Here is a 19663-nt window from a genome sequence, read left to right on the forward strand (position 1 = left end):
ACGACCTGGCATTTTGGCATAAAGCAAGGAGATGGAGTGGAGAAGTAATTAGATAACTATTATGAGTTTTGCACCAATGCTTGCATGCATCGATAAAGCAATCGGTGATTGGTAGGATGCAAAGCGTGAAAATAGAGTGAGCCTTTACTGGTTAGCTGACGGTGACTATTGGTGTTCTGTGAAGTCTGTCTTAGAACCGATTATTTCTTATGTTATCTGTCAATGCTTTGAATGCTGGAATTGATGACATGGTTTCAATGCTTGCAGATGATACGAAGGTAAGTGGAGAGTCCAGTAGTTTTGAGGTAGTAGTGAGGCCACAGAAGTACTCAGAAAGATTAGGAGAATGTTCAAAAAGTTGCAGACGAATACTGTGTCGAGAAGTGTATGGCCATGCCATTTGGTAGAAGAAATGAAAGGGTTGACTACTGTCTAAATGGAGAGCTGAGACAAGTATCTGAGGAGAAGAGGGACTTGGGATACTGCGTAGGATTCCTTGAAGGTTAATAACAGTTTGCGTTTGTGGTGAGAAAGGCAAATGTGATGTTAGCATTCATTCTAAGAGGACTAGAATATAAAAGCAAAGATGTAATGTTGACTGTTTTTATAAAGCACTGATTGCTCCTCAATTAAAATATTTTGAGCAGGTTTGGGCCCATTAACTAAGAAAGGATGTTTCCTCTCATGGGCGAGTCTAAGACCAGAGGACACAGCCTCTGGATGGGGGACCGTCTGTCTAGAACAGAAGTGAGGCGGAATTTCGTTAGCCAGAGAGTGGTGAATCTGGAATTATTTGTCACCGGCAGCTCTGGAAGCCAAGTCTATGGAGGTCTATATTTAAGGTTGATAAATTCCTGATAGGTCAGGGAATAAAATGATACACGAGGAGGACAGCGGATTGGGACTGAGTGGAAAATTGGATCAGCCTTGTCGAAATGGAGGAGCAGACTCGATTTCCTAATTGTCCTCCGATATCTTAGGGCCATATGGTTTACCTTAATTGCTCTGGAGGACAGAAAAATATCACAAACGTAGACGCAGATCCTGAACGCTGCCCAGCCCGCCAACACAGGAAGAATGTTTTTTATGGAAACAACGAGCGAATTGAAGTCGAGGTTTATTTTTTTTTCAGGCGGCTCTAAATTTAACTAATCAAGCAAATAGAAGAAATTCCATTTTTACTGTTGTATTTGTAGCAAAAAGTTCCTCATTGCTATTTTCCGTAATGCATGTTCGTGTCATCTATACATGGTCGAGAATCATGGGTTTAAAAAGTAAAGAATGTGTTTATGTATTCACCAAACCAGCCAACCCACCACCACCACCACCACCACCACCACGGCAACGGGATATTATGCAATTATGGCCCTGTGATTGAAATAATAACCTGGAGGTTCTGGCAACTTTAAGGTATATTAATGTAGAAAAATCCACAGGACTTGATCAAGTGTGTTCCCTAACTTTGTAGGAAGCTAGGGGAAATGTTCTCGCCGATATTTTCGCGTTATCTTAGCCACAAGTTAAAATGCTGGTAGACAGGAGATTGCCGAATGTATCATTGTGACACAGCAAAGTACGACAAAATAAGACACGCCAGAGCAATCGTAGAGATTATTACCGAAAGGACCTCAGATAAGAATGATTTGTAAGGATGTCGAAGTTTGCAGGGAATATATGTCCCAGGTCCAAAATCAACATACGTTAACGTTTTCCGTTTACTTACACTGTATAGACAAAAACTAATCATTTACACTTTATAGCTGCATATTCACTCTTCTCTTCATTCTGGTGATGTCTCTGATTTCTGTGAAAGTTTGAAATGCTGAAGGCGGAATAGATCACGTTTTCCCCATGGGGTGATGTGTTTCCTCTGGTATCGCTAGACTGGTGCAAGTCTGGTTCCTGGAACAGTGGTTGTACATTAAATATTAGTCTCAGGAGAGCTCCCGACTCCAACAGCACTCAAAGAGAATGCAGAGAAAGCTATCTGGAGCAACATGTAATTTGCTAAAGGAACTCCTTCACCACACCGAACTCTATCTGCAGACTATTTCAGTACCCCTACCTACACAGACCTGCCCACATTAAGCTTCCTCCACTGTCTGGATAATTTTCACATTAAATTGAAGGATCAACGAATAATATTCCGCCGGGTAGTCTCCATCCAATGGAATATGCATTGGGATTACCCATTTTTGGTAATTCCATTTTTTCCCCCATCCTCTTCTTCTAATCCCGCGGTCCTCCCATTTCTATCCTCCGCTCAATTCTCCCACAAACCAACAAACATCTTTATCCACTTTCTTCCCCATAACCCTCCCTGTTGAACCAAACTACTTCACAGGTTACCCCACCATGCGCCAAATGCTTCCAAATGTTCACCTCTCCCTTAATGGTTCTAATTCTCACTTCCTTTCCAAAGCCATTTCGGGAAGCAGTTGCGTTGCTGCTCACTCGACCCAAACTTGTAGATAGGAACCAGAATACCAGAACAGATAGTGGAATCGTTGTGGATAATGCTGGATACAAAATCAAGTATCATTAGCCGAGCAAGTCGAGAATAACTTTCTGAGCTGCGTATATTTCAATGCAAGGGTATTGTCGGAAAGGTGATTGAGCTTAGGCCATGGATCAGCATGTGGAATTATGACATTATAGTCATTAGTGAGATTTGTTTACTGAGAGGCATGACGGGCACTATATATTCCAGGGTTCTGTTGTTTTAGAGGCCATGGAGTGAGAAAGATTAAATGGGGAGGATCAGCGATCCTAGTTAGGGAAAATATCACGGCGGTGCTTAGTCAGGACAGACTGCAGAGCTCATCTTGCGAGGCTATATGGGTGGAATTGAGGAGTAAGGAATTTATGACCCTGTTCATGGGGCAATGTTATGAACCATCACAAAAATATTTAGAAGAACAAGTTTGCAGAGAGATCGCGGACTGCAGCAAAAATAAAATCTAAGCTTGTGCTAATTGGGGATTTTAACATCCAAAATAATAGGTGGTCACCGATTTTATAAAAGGGGTGGATGGGAAAGAGATTGCCAAATGTGTTCAGGAAAGATACCTCAATCATTACATAGGTCTTCATCAAGGGGAGTGCAATCCTACACATCCCTTTAGGATAAGCTGCAGGGCAGATGACAGAAGTATGTGCAGGGGAACACAGATTTTAGTGATGATTATGCCTTGTTTCAAGATAATTTTGGGAAAAGATAGGTATGTTCCTCCGGTTGGGATTCTAAATTTGAAGCTAAGCAGTTTGTTACTAGGAGTATTTAGTACAAATTGACCTTCTGTTTAAACTCTGCACTTTTTATTCAACCTGGAGGCGATTTAGTCAGATTTTTCCGCTCTCTGAATTGGCAATTAATTCTTCCAGACACCCGGGAACTAGTTGTGTACCTGTGCTTATTTCACTGGCTGTACTACGACGGCAATGATTTGGACGAGATATATTTTGACTTCAATAAGCAACAAATGTTCCGCTCTATGCTTAGTGGCTTAGCGTAGAGGAACACACCACTATATACTATATGTCGGCAACTGACTTTCTATGGTATCTGCTGAACAATAATAACTGCTAATAATGCGAAAATAAGTTCGGAATCTTCATCAGATGCAGAAACTTTGTCGATTCTCTCTCAGCCGTGTTGTGGAGATCTGAGTAACTCACCGAACTCTCGTCCGCCTGTGCGTCAAAACGGGAAGTTCTTCTTATTTTCCTAACAAATAATGATAAAATAATAATGATATTACAATAACAATAGTATTAAACAATTAGGCCGACAAGGCAATATATACATAAAGTGACAAGAATAAACACTACAAGAATAGTCAGAATGTTCCGACCAATTGAAAAATAGAAGAGCATGGTTTTTTCCGAATTCCAGGCTTTGCCACCTTGAGTTGAGAAGAAAAAAAAATAAAAATAGAATAATCATAATCGATGGATGAATATGAAACAGATACCTAACTGGGACATCAGCAAGCAAAGAAAAAAGATCATAGCGTGATAAAGGGAAAACTTTCGATAGAATTTCCTATCTGCAAAACAGACCTCCAATGTAAAACTATAACAAAGGCAACAATCACTTTCTCTATAAGTATATTAACGTATCTATTCGGTGCAATACCTTGGTCCGCAACTGATCTGCACATTTACAAAGAAAAATAAGAAAGGAATCATATTTTTTTTGAAAACATAGGGTGCACTCGAAGGTTACCTAGGTTGTACAGTGTGTACTCGACTTTTACTCGAAGGAGGAAGAGGAATAACAGACGTAAAAAAAAACAGCACAACAGTCAAATGAAACTTGTGATGATATATTTTCATCAATGAAAACATTATTTAATATTCCACGTGAGCATGTGGAACTCCAATAAGAAGTACATACCAGTAAACTTAAGTGAAAGCGCAACTGAAAAATCCGAGAAAATTATCACTGTCGAAGAAGAAGGCAACCAAGAGAAAGGTCTGACCCTTCTTGAGCAGTATAGTTATCGAGAGAAAAAACGTAGAGTGCCTCGCAGAGATCTGAAGACAGGGATCTCATATGCCAATACAGGACAAGATTTTTAACTCAAGAACTATCAAAAATACATCATAAGAGACCACCACTTAAATGCAGAAAATGTCAGGAGAAACCAGAGATAGTCCAAAACATTAGAAGATCCTGCAGAAGCTTAATTCAATCTGATTACTTACACTGGTACAATCAAGAGGCAAAACATCATTCACAAATATATTACACTAAAATACAAAATTCACAAAAAAACAATAAACTTTACTATAAATACAAGCCTGATCCAGTTTTACAGACAGGGTCCTACATATTATATACAGCTGATTCATTAGTACAGATAGGACAATCCATAATAACCATCCGAAAATAACAAAAGAGGGTAAACAAACAAGAACAATGTACTTAATACATACAGCCATTCAAAATGCACATACGATCCAGAAACTATTAAGCAGAAAACACCAGACATATGCTGAAGTAAAAGACGACATAGAAAGACCATGGAACATGAGCAGGGTATACATTGTCCCAGTGGTAATATCTACATCTAGTGTCATTCCCTAATCACTACACAATAGCTTTAAACAATTAGGCTCACCGGGCAATATTTACGTAAATATCTAGATAACCACAATACTAAACAACACTGCAATAGTCCCAAAGTTCCTAGCAATTAAAAAATGACTGTGCTTGGCTATGCTTGTATGTCGGGTTTTCCGAGCTTGATCTATGAAAAAAATAGAAATATGATAATAATACAGGAAAGCTGCAGTAAGGTTAAATAACTCTTCGTGTTTGTCTGCAGAACCATAAACCGAATCTGACGTTATAGATCGTAGACCCGGAACAGCACGGCGCAGGGGCAGTCCATTTGGCCCACAATGTTGCACCGAACCAGCAAAAAGGCAAATCAAATACATGGAACCGTTTATCCCTCTTACCAGCACAACACCCAAATACCCCGAGCTTCCTTGCAGCCATTTGCCTGTCCAAACGTCTATTTAAAACCTCTTAATGTGTTTGCCTCAATCGCCAATAAAGGCGGTGCATTCCAGACATCCAACATTCTCTGAGTAACAAACATACCCCTCGCATCCCCCTTGAACATACCCCTTTTTCACCTTCAATGCATGTGTTCTAGTATAATGAATTTCAACCTTGGGGAAGAAGATACTTCTTATCCACTCGTTATATGTCTCTCATAATTCGATAAATTTCTAGCAGATCTCCCTCAGACTCTGCCATTCCAGAGAAAACAACTCAGGTTTATTCAGCCTCTCGTGACCTCTAAGGACGGCAGCGTCCTGGTACATTTCTTCTACACCCCTCCATAGCCTTAACATCCTTCCTATAGTGGGGTGTCTAGAACTGTATGCAATATTTCAGAGGGTGCCTACCTAGAGTTTTATAAATTGAAACACCATGTCTTGTCTTTTCATCACAGCGCCTCCATTAATAAAAGCAACTACTCAATAATATTTCGTATCGACCTTATCGACCTGTGGTCACTTTCAACTAGCTTTGAATTTGGATCCAAATATCGACCTACTGAGCAGCACTTTCAAGAAACTTACCCTTAGCAGTGTACTGTTAGAGTGTTTTAACTTCAGTACTTAACAGTGCCTTTTACCAATTGCAAAACCATACATTTATCTGGATTAAACTCCATCTCCTATTTACCTGCCCATATCTGATTGATCGTGATACTGGAAAGTTTGTGAACCCTGTAGAATGTTCTCTATTTCTGCATTACAAACATGATCTAACCTGTGATGTGATCTTCACGTAAGTTCTGAAACTAGAAAAAGAGATCCCAGTTAAATAAGTAACATCAAAACGCATGCCCATTCATTGACTGAGAAGAAAGACCCAATATTACACGTCTTTGTCGGAAAAGTATGTGAACATTCAGTAACTTGTCTGTCCCCCTTGTACAGCAATAATTTCAACCAAACGTTTCCAAGAACTGTTTATCAGACTTGCACATCGGCTTGGAGGAATTTTAGTTAATTCGTCCTTAGAAAGCAGCTTCAATACTGGGATGTTGGTGGGCTTGCTTACACGAACTGTTGCTTTAGGTTCTTCTATAACATTTCTACGGGATTAAGGGCAGGCCTCTGATTAAACCAGTACAAAACACGAAATTTCTTCTTTTTTATACCACTCTGTTGTTGATTTACTCTTGTTTGTTTTCGGTTCATTGTCTTCTATTGAGCCTCAGGTGATGGACTACTACCCTGTTATTCTCCTGTAAAATGTCATGATACAATCTAGAATTTTGGGGCAGCAAGCAGCCCAAAATCATGATGCTCCCTCCACCATGCTTCGCGATTGGGATGAGGGTGTGGTGTTGGTGTGTTGTGCCCTTTTTTCTCCAAACATAGCAATGTGCATTTCTGCCAAATGTTGAACTCTTGTCCCATCTGGCCACACGGCGTTGTTCCAGAAACGTTGTAGAACGTCCAGGTATTCGCTTTCAAACTTGAGACATGCAGCAATGTTTTGTGTTGTTTTTGTTTCTCTTTTTGGAAACCAGTGATTTTCTCCGTGTTGTTCTACCATGAACATCATTCTTGAATAGTGGTGTTTTTTTTTTATTCTTATAGTGGACACAGGAACCGACATTTGAGCATTTCGACAGATTTCTGCAGGTCTTTTGCTGCTGCACTTGGGTTCATTTGCACCTCCTTCAGCATTGCATGTTATGCTTTTGACGTGATATTTGCAGAATGCCCACTCCCCGGGAGAGTAGCAACAATACTGAGTTCCCTTCATTCTCTTACTGTCGACTGATGAACACTCAGGTCTTTAGAAAAGCTTTTATGACCTTTTATGGCTTCAAGCATCTCTGCTATTCCTCTTCTAAGGTCCTCTGAAAGTTTTTTCGAGGCATTTAAGCAATTTATTTCGTGAGAGACGTGCTAGCTCTGTATTTTTTACAGGGCAGGGTTCTTCTACAATCAGCACTTTCAATCTCATCAGATTGAACACAACACCTGACTCCAAGTCGCTTATGTAGAAAGCATTATCCCAGAGGTTCACGTACTTTTTCCAAAAAAATACACGAAATATTGCATTATTTTTCTCAATAAATAAATGAACAAGCATAATGATTTGTATTATTTTTTTAATTGGGTTCCCTTTATCCAGTTTTGGGATACGTAGAGATCCGATCATAATTTGGATCATATTTATGCAGAAATAGAGGAAACTCTACAGGGTTCACAAATTTTCTAGCACCACTATATCTTGCGCTATGTTCTTCTACACCATCCACAACTCTACCAATCTTAGAATTAGCCCCAAATTTACTAATCCACCCGCCTGTATTTCATGCAGGTGATTTAAATGCATCACAAACAGCAGAGCTCCCAACTCCGTTCCCTGCGGAACACCTGCAGCCCCAATAAGACCCTTCAATCACTGCCATCTGTTTTCTATGCGCCAGCCTTTTCAGCATCCAGTTGATTCCTCGCGGACCCCATGTCTCTTAATCTTCTGGATTAGCCTCCCACAAGGGACGTTGACGAACGGCTTACTAAAATCCTTTTGCACAACATCCACTGTCCAGCTAATCAATCGGTCTCGTCGCCTTGACAAAAAAATTCAATCAAGTTGGTAAGGCACGATGTGCCGCGCACAAAGCCATGCTGGCTCTCCCTAATCAGGCCATGTATTTCTAACAACACAGATCAAAGTTGCTGGTGAATGCAGCAGGCCAGGCAGCATCTCTAGGAAGAGGTATAGTCGACGTTTCAGGCCGAGACCCTTGGAAGGGTCTCGGCCTGAAACGTCGACTGTACATCTTCCTAGAGATGCTGCCTGGCCTGCTGCGTTCACCAGCAACTTTGATGTGTGTTGCTTGAATTTCCAGCATCTGCAGAATTCCTGTTGGTTGTCCATGTATTTCTGAATTCTTATTTGACATATCCCTAAGAATTTACTCCAGTAATTTCCGTACAGCTGACTCGAGACTCACTGGTCTATTGTTCCCAGTATTTCCCCTTCTTACATAGAGACACAATATTCGCCACTCGCCAATCCTCCGGGACCTCTTCTGTAGCTAGAGAGGCCTCGAAGATACTGGTCAAGGCCCCGTCAATCTAATCACTTGCTTCTTTCAATGACTTGGTGTGAATCCCATTAGGCCTGGGATCATCCGCCTTAACACACATGAAGAGGCCGAACAGTTCCTCCTCGTTGACCTGGAAAAACATTCTAACGCATTCACACACTCAGCACTGATCTCCTAATCATCGATATCTTTCTCTTTGGTAAATGCTGAAAAAAAGTACTCATTAAGTACCTCATTCACATTCTCCGCATCCAAGCAAATATTCTCCCCTTTTTCGCTGGGTGGTTCCAACCCATCCCTAGTTATCATATTGTTCTTAATTTATGCACATAAATCCTTGGGTTTCACCTTATTCCTGCTGGCCACTGACTTGTCATTCCCCCACCCCCCCGCTTCCCCTCCAACCCCCTCCCTCGCTTTCCTAATTCCTTCCTTTCGCTCGTTCCTGACTCCTGACTCGTTTATAATCCTGATGTGCTTCGTTTGATCCTAACTTCCGAATCTTTGCATACTTTTCCTTTTCCTTCGAGACAAAATCCATCACCACTCCGGAAGTACAAGGCTGCGTCTTATCTTTCCATCCACGTCTTTTCTTCTAACAGGAACATTCCACTGCTACACTCTGTGCAATTGATCTTTGAACACCGTTCACATGTCTGGCGTGGACTTACCAGAAAAAAAAAAACGTGTCCCTAATTAACTTTTCTGAATTCCTTTTAGTACTTGTCATCACACAAGACTTTGTTCTCGCAATAGCAGTGGTGTAATTAAACTCCAGACTGAGTTCTATACTTCTACTCTCGTACATCGAAGCAGGAAACCAGCCTTCCTGATGCCATTGTTACTGTTACTTTGTCAAATTGCCTGTAAACTCCCACTCTCTTCATTTCCACGGAATGGTCTGACCGTGAAGTCATTGTCTAAATAATTTCTCCCGAAGGCTCCCAGTTGTCAATTGTTTGAACGATTGCTTTTTTTTTCATAATTTCAGTCGTCCTTTTATCTCAAATTCAATGTCGTAATGCACGAACCTGTAGGCAAATAGAATCGTTAAGATCACGATGACCATCACTGCTGTTATTCCTGCTGCAATGGCAAAGTCCCTCAGCAACGATCCTGAAACTAGTTTCAATAAAGAGAATTTTAGTTCAATAGCACATCACAATTCAAAAGCACATTGGCATACCATACATGAGGAAAACAGCAGGCCAGGCAACATCGTTAGAAAGGAATAAACAGTCGACGTTTCGGGCCGAGGCTGTTCATCGGGAACTGCTCAAAAGTGTCTACCGAAACTTCGTCTGTTTATTCATTTCCATAGATGCTGCCTGAGCTCATAAGCTCCTCCAGCATTGTGCACGTGTTACTATGATTTTTTTAGCAACAGTAGAATCTCTTGCGTTTACACTATGTTACATACCAGCCACGGCTGCAAAGAATGGGCACAACTAACACGAATGCAGTGCTTTGAACGGACACTGAAACAAATGGAAGTACGTTTGCGCAGATGGATTTCTTTGAGGAGGTACATCCAAACTTCAAACATGTAATTTTTGTAAACATGATATTAAAAGTCTTTTTTTTCTACATAACGAAAGGAATGCTCTAATGACAATTTAGAAATGATTGCTCTGGTGTTTGAACCCACAGATCGGCCTACGCTGTTAGGAGTGTTACACTACTTCGGGCAATGTAACTATTTTCGTGTGTACGATGAAGAAAAACCGAATTCAACGCGGAAGAGATCAAATAAAGATGCAAAGCGATGTCGGAATCTTCAAATAAAGTAGCTGTTTCTTTACAAAAAGAAAAGGTGGCGTCATTTGTGCAATGCAATGTGCATAAGTGTGTGGGAACATTTCAAACAATCGAAAAGGTATTGCATATAGATTGCGAAAGATTTGCAGAAAACAAGAGAGAAAGGGAATGAGAGTGCGTGAGAGAGGGAGAGGGAAAAGGAGACAGAGAAAGAGAGGTTAAGAGCTAGAGAGACAGCTACGATCCCTCATGTTCAGTATTGCTGATCTTTCATTCTGTGATGGCAACAATTACACCTCAGTCCTTACCTGATGATTCGCGGTGGAATGTTCCGTTACTAGTACCGTGTACGTTCACCGCGACGCAGGAGATGAGTTGTCCAACACCAGCCTGGTGACTCAATATCAGTGAGCCCTGCGTGACGAATTTCTCCAGCATGAAGCCGGTGACATGGAAACCTTTGCTCTGCCCGTATAGAGCCTTCCCATTGACTCTCCAGGTGATGGTTGCTGCTGGTTTGGCTTTCACCTTACACGTACAGTTGATCCAATTCTCAAAGCTTGTGCAGGTCGGGCCGGACACATTCTCGGGTGGATCTAAAGAATTAAGTCATTTGTACAGGTATCATGCGCCATTCAGTTCGTGAAATAAAGCGGATTGAGATTTCATCCTCTAGTTCCTCTCTCACTAACCCTCTCTCCGCTCTCCACTTTATATTGACTCCATACCTTCTAGACTTACAGCGTCTCAACAAGAAACGTTGAAAATTCTGCAACAACTTCACACCCCCGCCCACCCCAGCCGTCTCCGGCACAGATTTACCTGGACCCGCTGTGTTACCTTCCCATGAGAAATCTAATACCAGACCAAAAGAATTTTAATATCGTGAACGGACTGAAGCACCGGAATATCTTCCTTGTGCTGGGCAAGGTCTTATTATCTCGGGGAACTAAGAAGCATTGATCCGGGGCCAATACTAACTCAACAGTAACCATTATTTCACATGAATTGGCATGATATTTTTGAACCTTTCTTTTCACTCTTCACACATTTCTCAAACTCTACCCCTCACTCACCCCAACAAAACTAGCTAGAATTTGCAGTGTATAATTAACCCAGAGAGAGGTTGCAATGTCATTAAGTACTTCAGATTATATACTAGTAGGGAATGGGACGGGAATGATCTACCCAAATAACTGTCCACTGCATATATCTGAGTTTCAATGACTAAGATTTAATTTTAACATGTTTCATTCAGGACGCACACTGAACCTGGGTTCAGTTGCGTCCTCGTGTGATCATGGTGTGGATCTCACACATTCCCTTTGAAAGTTTTATTCTAGTTAGTGCGAAAAATGGTGATAACAAGAAGGGTTGGAAGCCAGAAAACATTATTCAAATTGATTCTGTGGAGGCGCATGACGATCACAAAGGCGTTCTTCATGATAATGTATCAAGAAAATTGCATCTACGTTTTTCTGCAAAAGTATAGGTGACAATTTAAGTGAAAGACTGCTGGCAACGATGGTGTGGAAGCAGTGTACGTGTTCCATTTATTGTTATAATGTCATGGTGTTATCTAGCATGCTGTGGGCACGTGATCAAATGTTTAAGGCATTGAACTAGTGATCTGAAGGTCGTGAGGTGGAGCCCCAGTCGAGGCAGCGTGTTGTGTCCTTGAGCAAGGCGCTTACCCACAGAATGCTCTGCGACGACACTAGTGCCAAGCCGTATCGGCACTTGCCCTTCCCTTAGACAACAACGGTGTTGTGGAGAGGGGAGACTTGCAGCATGGGCAACTGCCGGTCTTCCATACAACCTTGCCCAATCAGTGAAGACTTTACATGCGCAGATCCATGTTCTCGCAAGACGAACGGATGCCTATATCCAGCACGGAAAAGGGCCCTTTGGACTTATTCCCTCATGCTGAACAATCTGCTGCCCTGAGTCACACTCATTTGCCCTCGTTTAGTCCAAAACGCCTTATACCTTTCATATCCATGAAGCAAACAAATATCTATTAATTGTACTCCCTTCTACTACACCCTCAAGCAGCATGTTGCCGAAACCTTCTGTTATTTGCGTAAAGAATGTTGCCCTTCATGCCCGCATTAAATCTGGGCCCTCAGGCGGTACACTGAGAAAGGGATTTGCCTAGATCCGCTCTGTCAATAGTCATCGGAGTTTTATGCAGCCCCACTACTCCGCTTTAGATAAAACAGAACCGCCCATCTAGTCTCTCCACGTGTCGAGTCCCGTGAATCGTGCTTGCACACTCTTTAACTTAATCAGATGATGTTCCCTGTACTATGGCGAAGATAATTGCCCACAATGAACCAATTTTATCAAATTGCCTCCTGTGCGTTCAAAAATTAAGTAATGTAATATTGGTCAGAGAGGTTGTATTGCAAGAGACGTCAGAAAATCCTTTTGCATGCTTATGGCAAGGAGAGGTCAATCTGTCGTTGGGTCTTAAGAAAACGTGGTCGCTGCGTGAGAGAAAAAAATATCTGCGGTCAGAACCCAGTCACGACAATGTATGCAAACTGGGCGGGCACGGGGCAATTAGACCGGTTCTGATTCACTGCATTGTTTCATTGCTAATGCTTGATTTTGGAGCACTCATCGGCTAATGTGCCTACACTGGTACAAAATAAAAATAATTAAGGGCAGTGGCAAAGCCCTCGAGCAGTCCAGTACATAACAATCTTCAGGTCAATTATAGAAGCTTAACAATAGGCCCATTCAGTCGCGAAATCACTGTTGGCATTAATTTGTGACTGACACGCTACTCGTAACCTTTTAAAATGCATTGTCAGAAACCATGGAAACACAAGTGCCACCTCGAGAGACCCTCCACGTCAATCAGATTAATGTACCAGAGCAAGCTGCTTGGCAGAATAATACAGGGTCCACTCCGATATCTAAATGTAAACCTTACCCCGTAATCATCACTTTGGACTGTATATCCTCGCCCCCTTAAACCATAAGACCAGAAAAGTATTAAGGAACCATAAAGGAAATAATTATTATTTAAGGAAAGCTTCGGGTGAATTCCTGTTTACCATTATAGACTATAGCTTTGAAAAGCACTCACAGTGAACATCCAGCGTAAAATATGCCGTCTTTCTCCGGCTGGTATCATCCGTTGTAAGTTCACAACCAATACGTTTACTGTCATGGTTCGGTGAAGGAGTGAATGTGAATTTGGTGGAGATATTCTGAGGAATCTGAATAGTCTTGCCGTTTTCTTTTGAAACTTGAGTAATTGCCATCAGTTCTTCGTCGAGAATCCATTTTAGCCTGAATCGGGTGGATGGACAACTGTGATTTAGTGAGCAGGTCAAGTAGCTCATTCGCCCAGCGACGACGTCTTGAGGAACTGATATCTGTGGTTCAGCTGTTGATAAAGGTAATTGATATATCATGAAATACTTTTTTGGTAATTTGTTTTTTTTATTGAAGTTGATCATCAAACAAACATTTCCCTAAGATGTACTTCAGATGCTGTGCATATAGTATCATACAATCATATTTGTCAAATACTTTTAATTCAAAAATAAAATAATTGGAAGATTATTGTCTCACTCCTCGGTAGGACAGATTTCCACCGTCAATATTAACTCAATGTAATAAAATCGCAATCGCCTGTTAGAACCTCAGAACCATAGAACATTACAGCACAGAAACCAGGCCATTCGGCCCTACGACTCACTGCCGAAAATTTATTGTGCCAGTCCCATTGACCTGCACCCAGTCCATAATCCTCCAGACCTCTCCCATCCATGTACCTATCCAATTTATTCTTAAAACTTAAGGGTGAGGCCGCATTTACCACTTCAGATGGCAGCTCGTTTCACACTCCTACCACAATCTGAGTGAAGAAGTCCCCCCTAATGTTCCCTCTGAAGCTTTCCCCTTTCACCCTAAAGCCATGTCCTCTCGTATTTTTCTCTCCTAATCTAAGTGGAAAGAGTCTATTCGCATTTACTCTGTCTATACCCCTCATAATTTTGTAAACCTCTATCAAATCTCCCCTTATTCTTCTACGTTCCAAGGATAAAATTCGAACCTGTTCAATCTTTCCCTCTAACTCAACTCCTGAATACGGCGGCAACATCCTAGTAAATCTTCTCTGCACTCTTTCAATCTTACTGATATCCTTCCTACAGTTAAGTGTCCAGAACTGCACACAATACTCCAAATTTGGCCTCACCAATGTCCGATACAACCTCACCATAACATCCCAACTCCTATACCCAGTACATTGATTTATGAATACCAGGATGCCAAAAGCCTTCTTTACAACCCTGCCTACCTGTGACGCCACTTTCAGGGAATTATGTATCTGAACTCCCAGATCCCTTTGCTCCTCGGTGTTTTCAGCGTTTCCCGGCGGCCAGATGAAGTCGCCATTCAACAGCAATGGTAAATAAAATAAGAAAAGGACAAGCGGAATGGCAATTATTGCAGTGGACTAGTCTTAGAGTCGTGAGGCTTTTGCTCCCGAGTTTCAACAATAAGAGGTCTTAAGTACATTGTTATAGCAGTGCAAATGGATTCAGAGGCTGTATTATCTATTTTTTGATTGTTTGTTATTCGGCACTCTGGGAGATGTCCAGCCTCCCGGGTAGACAGACCTGCACCACAGGTAGCTGCTCTGTAGTTGCTCATAGCAAGTCTCAAGAAGTTAGAGTGGCAGCTCGACGACCTTCGCCTCATACGGGAAACAGAGGAGGCCATTGTTATGAGCTACAGTATATGGAGATAATCACCCGTAAGTTGCAAAATTAAGCTAAATGTGTGACTGTCCGTAGAGGGAAAAGAACTGGGCAGCCAGTTCAGTGTGCCCCTGCGGACGTTCCTTTCAATATTCAGTATAATGCTTTGGATAATATTTGGGGAACAATCTATCCTAGAGGAGCTGCAGCGACAGGTTCTCCGGCTCTAAGCCTGAAGTGGTTCGGAAGGAAAAGGAGAGAGGGTAATTACGGAAGGGCTAAGAGATTCCACAGTTAAAGGAATAGACACGAGATCCTGAGGAAGATAAGCACACCCGGATGAACTGCCTCCCAAGTGCCAGGGTAAAGGACTTTGTGGTCATGTCCACGACATTCTAATGGAGATAAATAGCGTCTTGTGCATATTGGCACCAATGCCATAAGTAGGAAAATGGAGGGGGTTATGAAGTGGGAATTTAGGGAACTTGGAAGAAAACTGAAAAGCAAGGCCTGATGGATAGCAATCTCTGGTTTCTGTTTTTCCCACACGCCAGTAAGGGTAGAAATAGGATGAAAAATCATAGGGAATGCACAACAAAGGAAATGGTGGAGGAGCCACCTGATTTTTCAAACATTGGGATCTCTTCTGAGGAATGTATGTCCTGGACAAAAGGGACATGTTACGCCTCAACCTGAAGTGGATCAATATGCTTGCGGGCATGTTGTTTCGAACAGTTAAGCATGTGATGGGAAGCTTAGTAGCAGTGCTGAGAATGGGGCATCTGGTGATCAAATAGATGCAGTGTTCTTTATGAGTCTGTGAGGATCGACAGGCATATCAATAAGGCAAAATTGCAATCAGTTGGTTATCCTGCTGGACAAGGTTTCGAACTCATGGAGGGTTTGAATGTGTACGTAGATTCAGAAAATCAGGTTGCTGCTTCATTCGAAGATAGAAAATTTCTAAAATAACTTTGAAATGGCCTTTTCGAACAGCTACTTATTGAATCCACTCGTGAATATATATCCTGGATTGAGTACTCTGTACTAAACGGATTTAATTAGGGAACTTGCGTTAATGAACCCCATAGGAGACAGTGACCATCATATACAAATGAAATATTAGCATTGATTTCGAGAGTATAAGACAATACAAACAAGGATATAATTCTGGGGATTTATTGTAATGTTGAGGATTTACTTGGAATAGTTTTAGCAGTTTTGATCCCCTATCTAGGAAAGAATGTGCTGACATTAGAGACGGATCAAAGTAGGTTCACGAAAGTTATTGCAGTTATAAAAGGTTTATCATATGAGGAACGTTTGATAGCTGTGGGCCTGTATTCGCTGGTATATAAAAAGAATAGGTTGGCGTCTCATTGAAACATATCGAATGTTGAAAGGCCTAGATAGAGTGAATGTGCAGAGAATGTCTGTGAGAGTTGGCGATTCTAATACCAGAGGGGATAACCTCAGAATAGAGGGACGCACCTTTCCAACGCAGGTAACGAGGAATTTCTTTAGTTAGAGTCTGGTAAATCCTTGGAATTCGTTACCACAGGCGGAAGAGCTGGCCAGGTTATTAGAAGTATTTAAGGCAGAGGTGATGTGCTCTTGAGTAGTCATGTTGTGAAAGGGAAATGGATCGATCTTAATGAAATGGCTGAGCAGACTCAATGGGCCTAAAGGCCTAATTCTCCTTGTAATCCTATGGACTTCTCGTCTCCAAACGTTAAAGACACGGACATGTGCCCATTCAACATTTATTGTTGGGATGTTTTAATCACTAAGTGGTTGTCTGAGAACGTAAAATAGTAATAAAGATTGGCCGCGAATGCACATCATCAGACATTCGAACGACATGTTTTAGCAGAGAGGCATCAGTTCATTAATGTTTCCAGATCAACTTCTGTCTGTGTATTTTTTTCTCTATGTGCGTGTGTGTGTGTGTGTGTGTGTGTGTGTGTGTGTTTGAGAGAGACAGAGAGAAAGGCGCCAAGTTTCTTACTAGCTCTTCTTTCAATTAGTCCTGACGAAGGGTCTCGGCCTGAAACGTCGACCGTACCTATTCTTAGAGATGCTGCCTGGCCTGCTGCGTTTCCCAGCAACTTTTATGTGTGTTGCAGGTTATAACTATACTCTCTTCCATTTAGCAAAGTGCTGATTTTATGGAAATGTACAACATTTTGAAGACTTCTAACAGCTTAACGGTTAGCCTGGCTCTGTTTGCAGAAACAGGAGTCACATACTGAAAATTACAGTTTAAGATCGGGACAAAAAGCAGAAAGTTGATCGTGCATTGATCGTGGGTAACATTTTAATTCACGAAGTGCTCCTGCTGTACATAAAGAGAGTGAGCTGAAACGTATAGAACAGTGGAAGAATCTTATGGCGACATCATTAGATGCATTTAATGTTGGAAATTTCACATTGAGAAAGTTGAGAGAAGTATAGCCTCCGCGGACCCCTTCATGGAGAAATCCGATCAGTTGTTCCGTTTCTAATCTTATCCGAGATTATTCATGGATGGCATAACACATCTAGATATTCTGCATGTGGAATAGCAACGTTATTAACTGCAGTGGCCTTAACGTACAAATCATATGCTGACTGATGTTTTGCAGAGGCAACATTACCTTAGACGTGTAGGTTGTGCTAGAACACAGTGAGTAGGGGAATAGATTAGATTAGAACATGAGATTAGATTATGACAAATACAATAGATGCCTGGCTATAATAGATGTTATCATGTCAACAATAAATCGGGGTCACCAGCTAACAAACATTCGGACAGCTGTAGGTGCAAAACCAAAGGTTGGAGAAGAAACACGGGAGACGATATATATCGATATACATAATGCGTATATACATAATACGTATCTGTAAAGTTTCACTATAAACTAGAAACGCAGATCTAGAAGAAAACTTACTTATAACAGAAACTGTGACGCAGCCATGCTCATTTCCTTTCGTTAGCCCACTTAAGTATTCCAAGGTCACCCTGAAGCAATAGACGCCTTTGTCAGCAAAGCTGACGCCTGTAATCCGTAAGGAACATCCATTCTGAGCTAGATTGCCAGTGAATTCTGCTCGTCGTTCATAAGTAGAGGACATTTTTCCTTTCCTGTAGATAGTAAAGACCTCTTTCTCTAGAGGATCAGATCCCCCTTTTAACCACATACCGCTTGGGTTATAGAGTCCCGTCCTCTGGTCAAATGTGCACTGGATCTCCATACAGCTACCGTACACAGCCCAGAGTGTCCGCGGAACATTCACAGAAAGTGACATAGTCTGTACAACTGAAACAAAAAAATCAATCATTTATCCATACAATGAGGTGAAAGTATGATTGATGGTACTTGACGCGGACAACTACACCGGACTGACTTCGAAAATTAAATACAATCGACTGAATTAGTGTTGTAGAACAAAGGACCCTAGAGCTGTGGTATATTGTCCTTTGGAAGTGGAGACCAACGTAGAGCAGGCCGTAACGATGTTTTTTTGTCACGTATTATCTGCCACGGAAATAACTACAGGTGTTGCGGTGTCATGTTACAGCTAACAACATATTGCTGAATCTACACTTGGAGAGCTCTATGCATTTCTGGGCGACCTACGAAATGAAAGATAGCAACAAATGATTTTTTTTCTTTTAAAAAAGGAAAGAATTTCGCGAAGACTCAACCGGAGTTGAAGTACTCATGTTCTAAGGAAAGGTCAGAAGCCTGGCTATAACAGAGAAGCGTATGATGACATTCTAGATGTTTGCAAAATTACGGATTTCTGCCATAAGTTTAATGGCCATGGTCTCTTTCCAAGGGTAGTAGAGTGTGAAGCGAACAAAGATCGTTGGTTTAAATAAAGAGGAGAAAGATGTCAAAAGGAATTGAAAGTCAACATTGACACAGAGGGTGGCGGGAATGTGGTTCGGGCTGTCAGAGACATTGAAGGTGTAGATACAATCACGGCCTTTAAATAAACAGGACAGATGCGCAGATGAAAAAGGTATAGCGAGAAATGGGCCTAACGCGGACAACTGGACTAGCTCAAGGAGAGTACATTAGTCGTGGAAGATTAGTTGGCATGGAAGAGCTATGCTGGAGGGCCTGGCTCCACGCTGTATATCCGTCTGTCTCTTCTTGACATATCATATTTACATTAAATTGTGTTGTTATCTCTCGAGCACACAACAACTTGGTGTGCAATAGGAATAATTTATCCAGGGCTGTATTAGCAATATTTTTAATGCATACCTGTAGCATGAAACAGAATGGAAATCAGCAGAGCAAATGCCATGGTTGTAGTAGCTGGATACTGAAAATTAAAAACAAAAACAGCAATTCCACAATCGAGCCCTTTTTATGCACTTAAACGTCTCTTTAGCGCTTGTACCAGTTGTTTGTCGAACGGTCGCTATACTTCAGGAGATCAAACTGTGCTGCTTCCATTCGCACCGCCGCAGGCTGCGTTTGCAATACCCCTTCACCATCAAAGAACAGAAGCGTAAGAACTTCACGGAAGTAAAATTAGGTTAAACCTCCCAAGAATGGACCACCGCAATCACGAAATGCAATAGGC

General features: G+C 41.6%; 1 protein-coding gene across 1 annotated transcript; it reads right to left on the minus strand.

The window, feature by feature from the left end:
* Positions 1 to 829: 829 nt before the first annotated feature.
* Positions 830 to 19553, minus strand: LOC140202305 (Schwann cell myelin protein-like). Its single transcript, XM_072267207.1, has 7 exons — positions 19339 to 19553; positions 18013 to 18381; positions 13459 to 13761; positions 10670 to 10957; positions 9635 to 9725; positions 3679 to 3727; positions 830 to 1902 (listed from the first exon to the last, which is right to left on the minus strand). The coding sequence occupies exons 1-7, from the start codon at positions 19379 to 19381 to the stop codon at positions 1744 to 1746; spliced, it is 1302 nt and encodes a 433-aa protein (XP_072123308.1). The 5' UTR covers positions 19382 to 19553; the 3' UTR covers positions 830 to 1743.
* Between the last annotated feature and the right edge of the window lie 110 nt (positions 19554 to 19663).

This window comes from Mobula birostris, chromosome 8, assembly GCF_030028105.1.
Source record: "Mobula birostris isolate sMobBir1 chromosome 8, sMobBir1.hap1, whole genome shotgun sequence".
NCBI classification, from domain to species: Eukaryota; Metazoa; Chordata; class Chondrichthyes; order Myliobatiformes; family Myliobatidae; genus Mobula; species Mobula birostris.

What these genes read in the sequence shown, in the direction of transcription:
- LOC140202305 (XM_072267207.1), bottom strand. Translation starts at nt 19,381, where the DNA reads ATGGCATTTGCTCTGCTGATTTCCATTCTGTTTCATGCTACAG. An exon ending in CATTCTGTTTCATGCTACAG is followed by an intron (nt 18,382 to 19,338) that starts GTATGCATTAAA and finishes TTTTTGTTTCAG; the next exon opens with TTGTACAGACTATGTCACTT. An exon ending in CACAGGCGGACGAGAGTTCG is followed by an intron (nt 1,903 to 3,678) that starts GTGAGTTACTCA and finishes CCACTGTTCCAG; the next exon opens with GAACCAGACTTGCACCAGTC.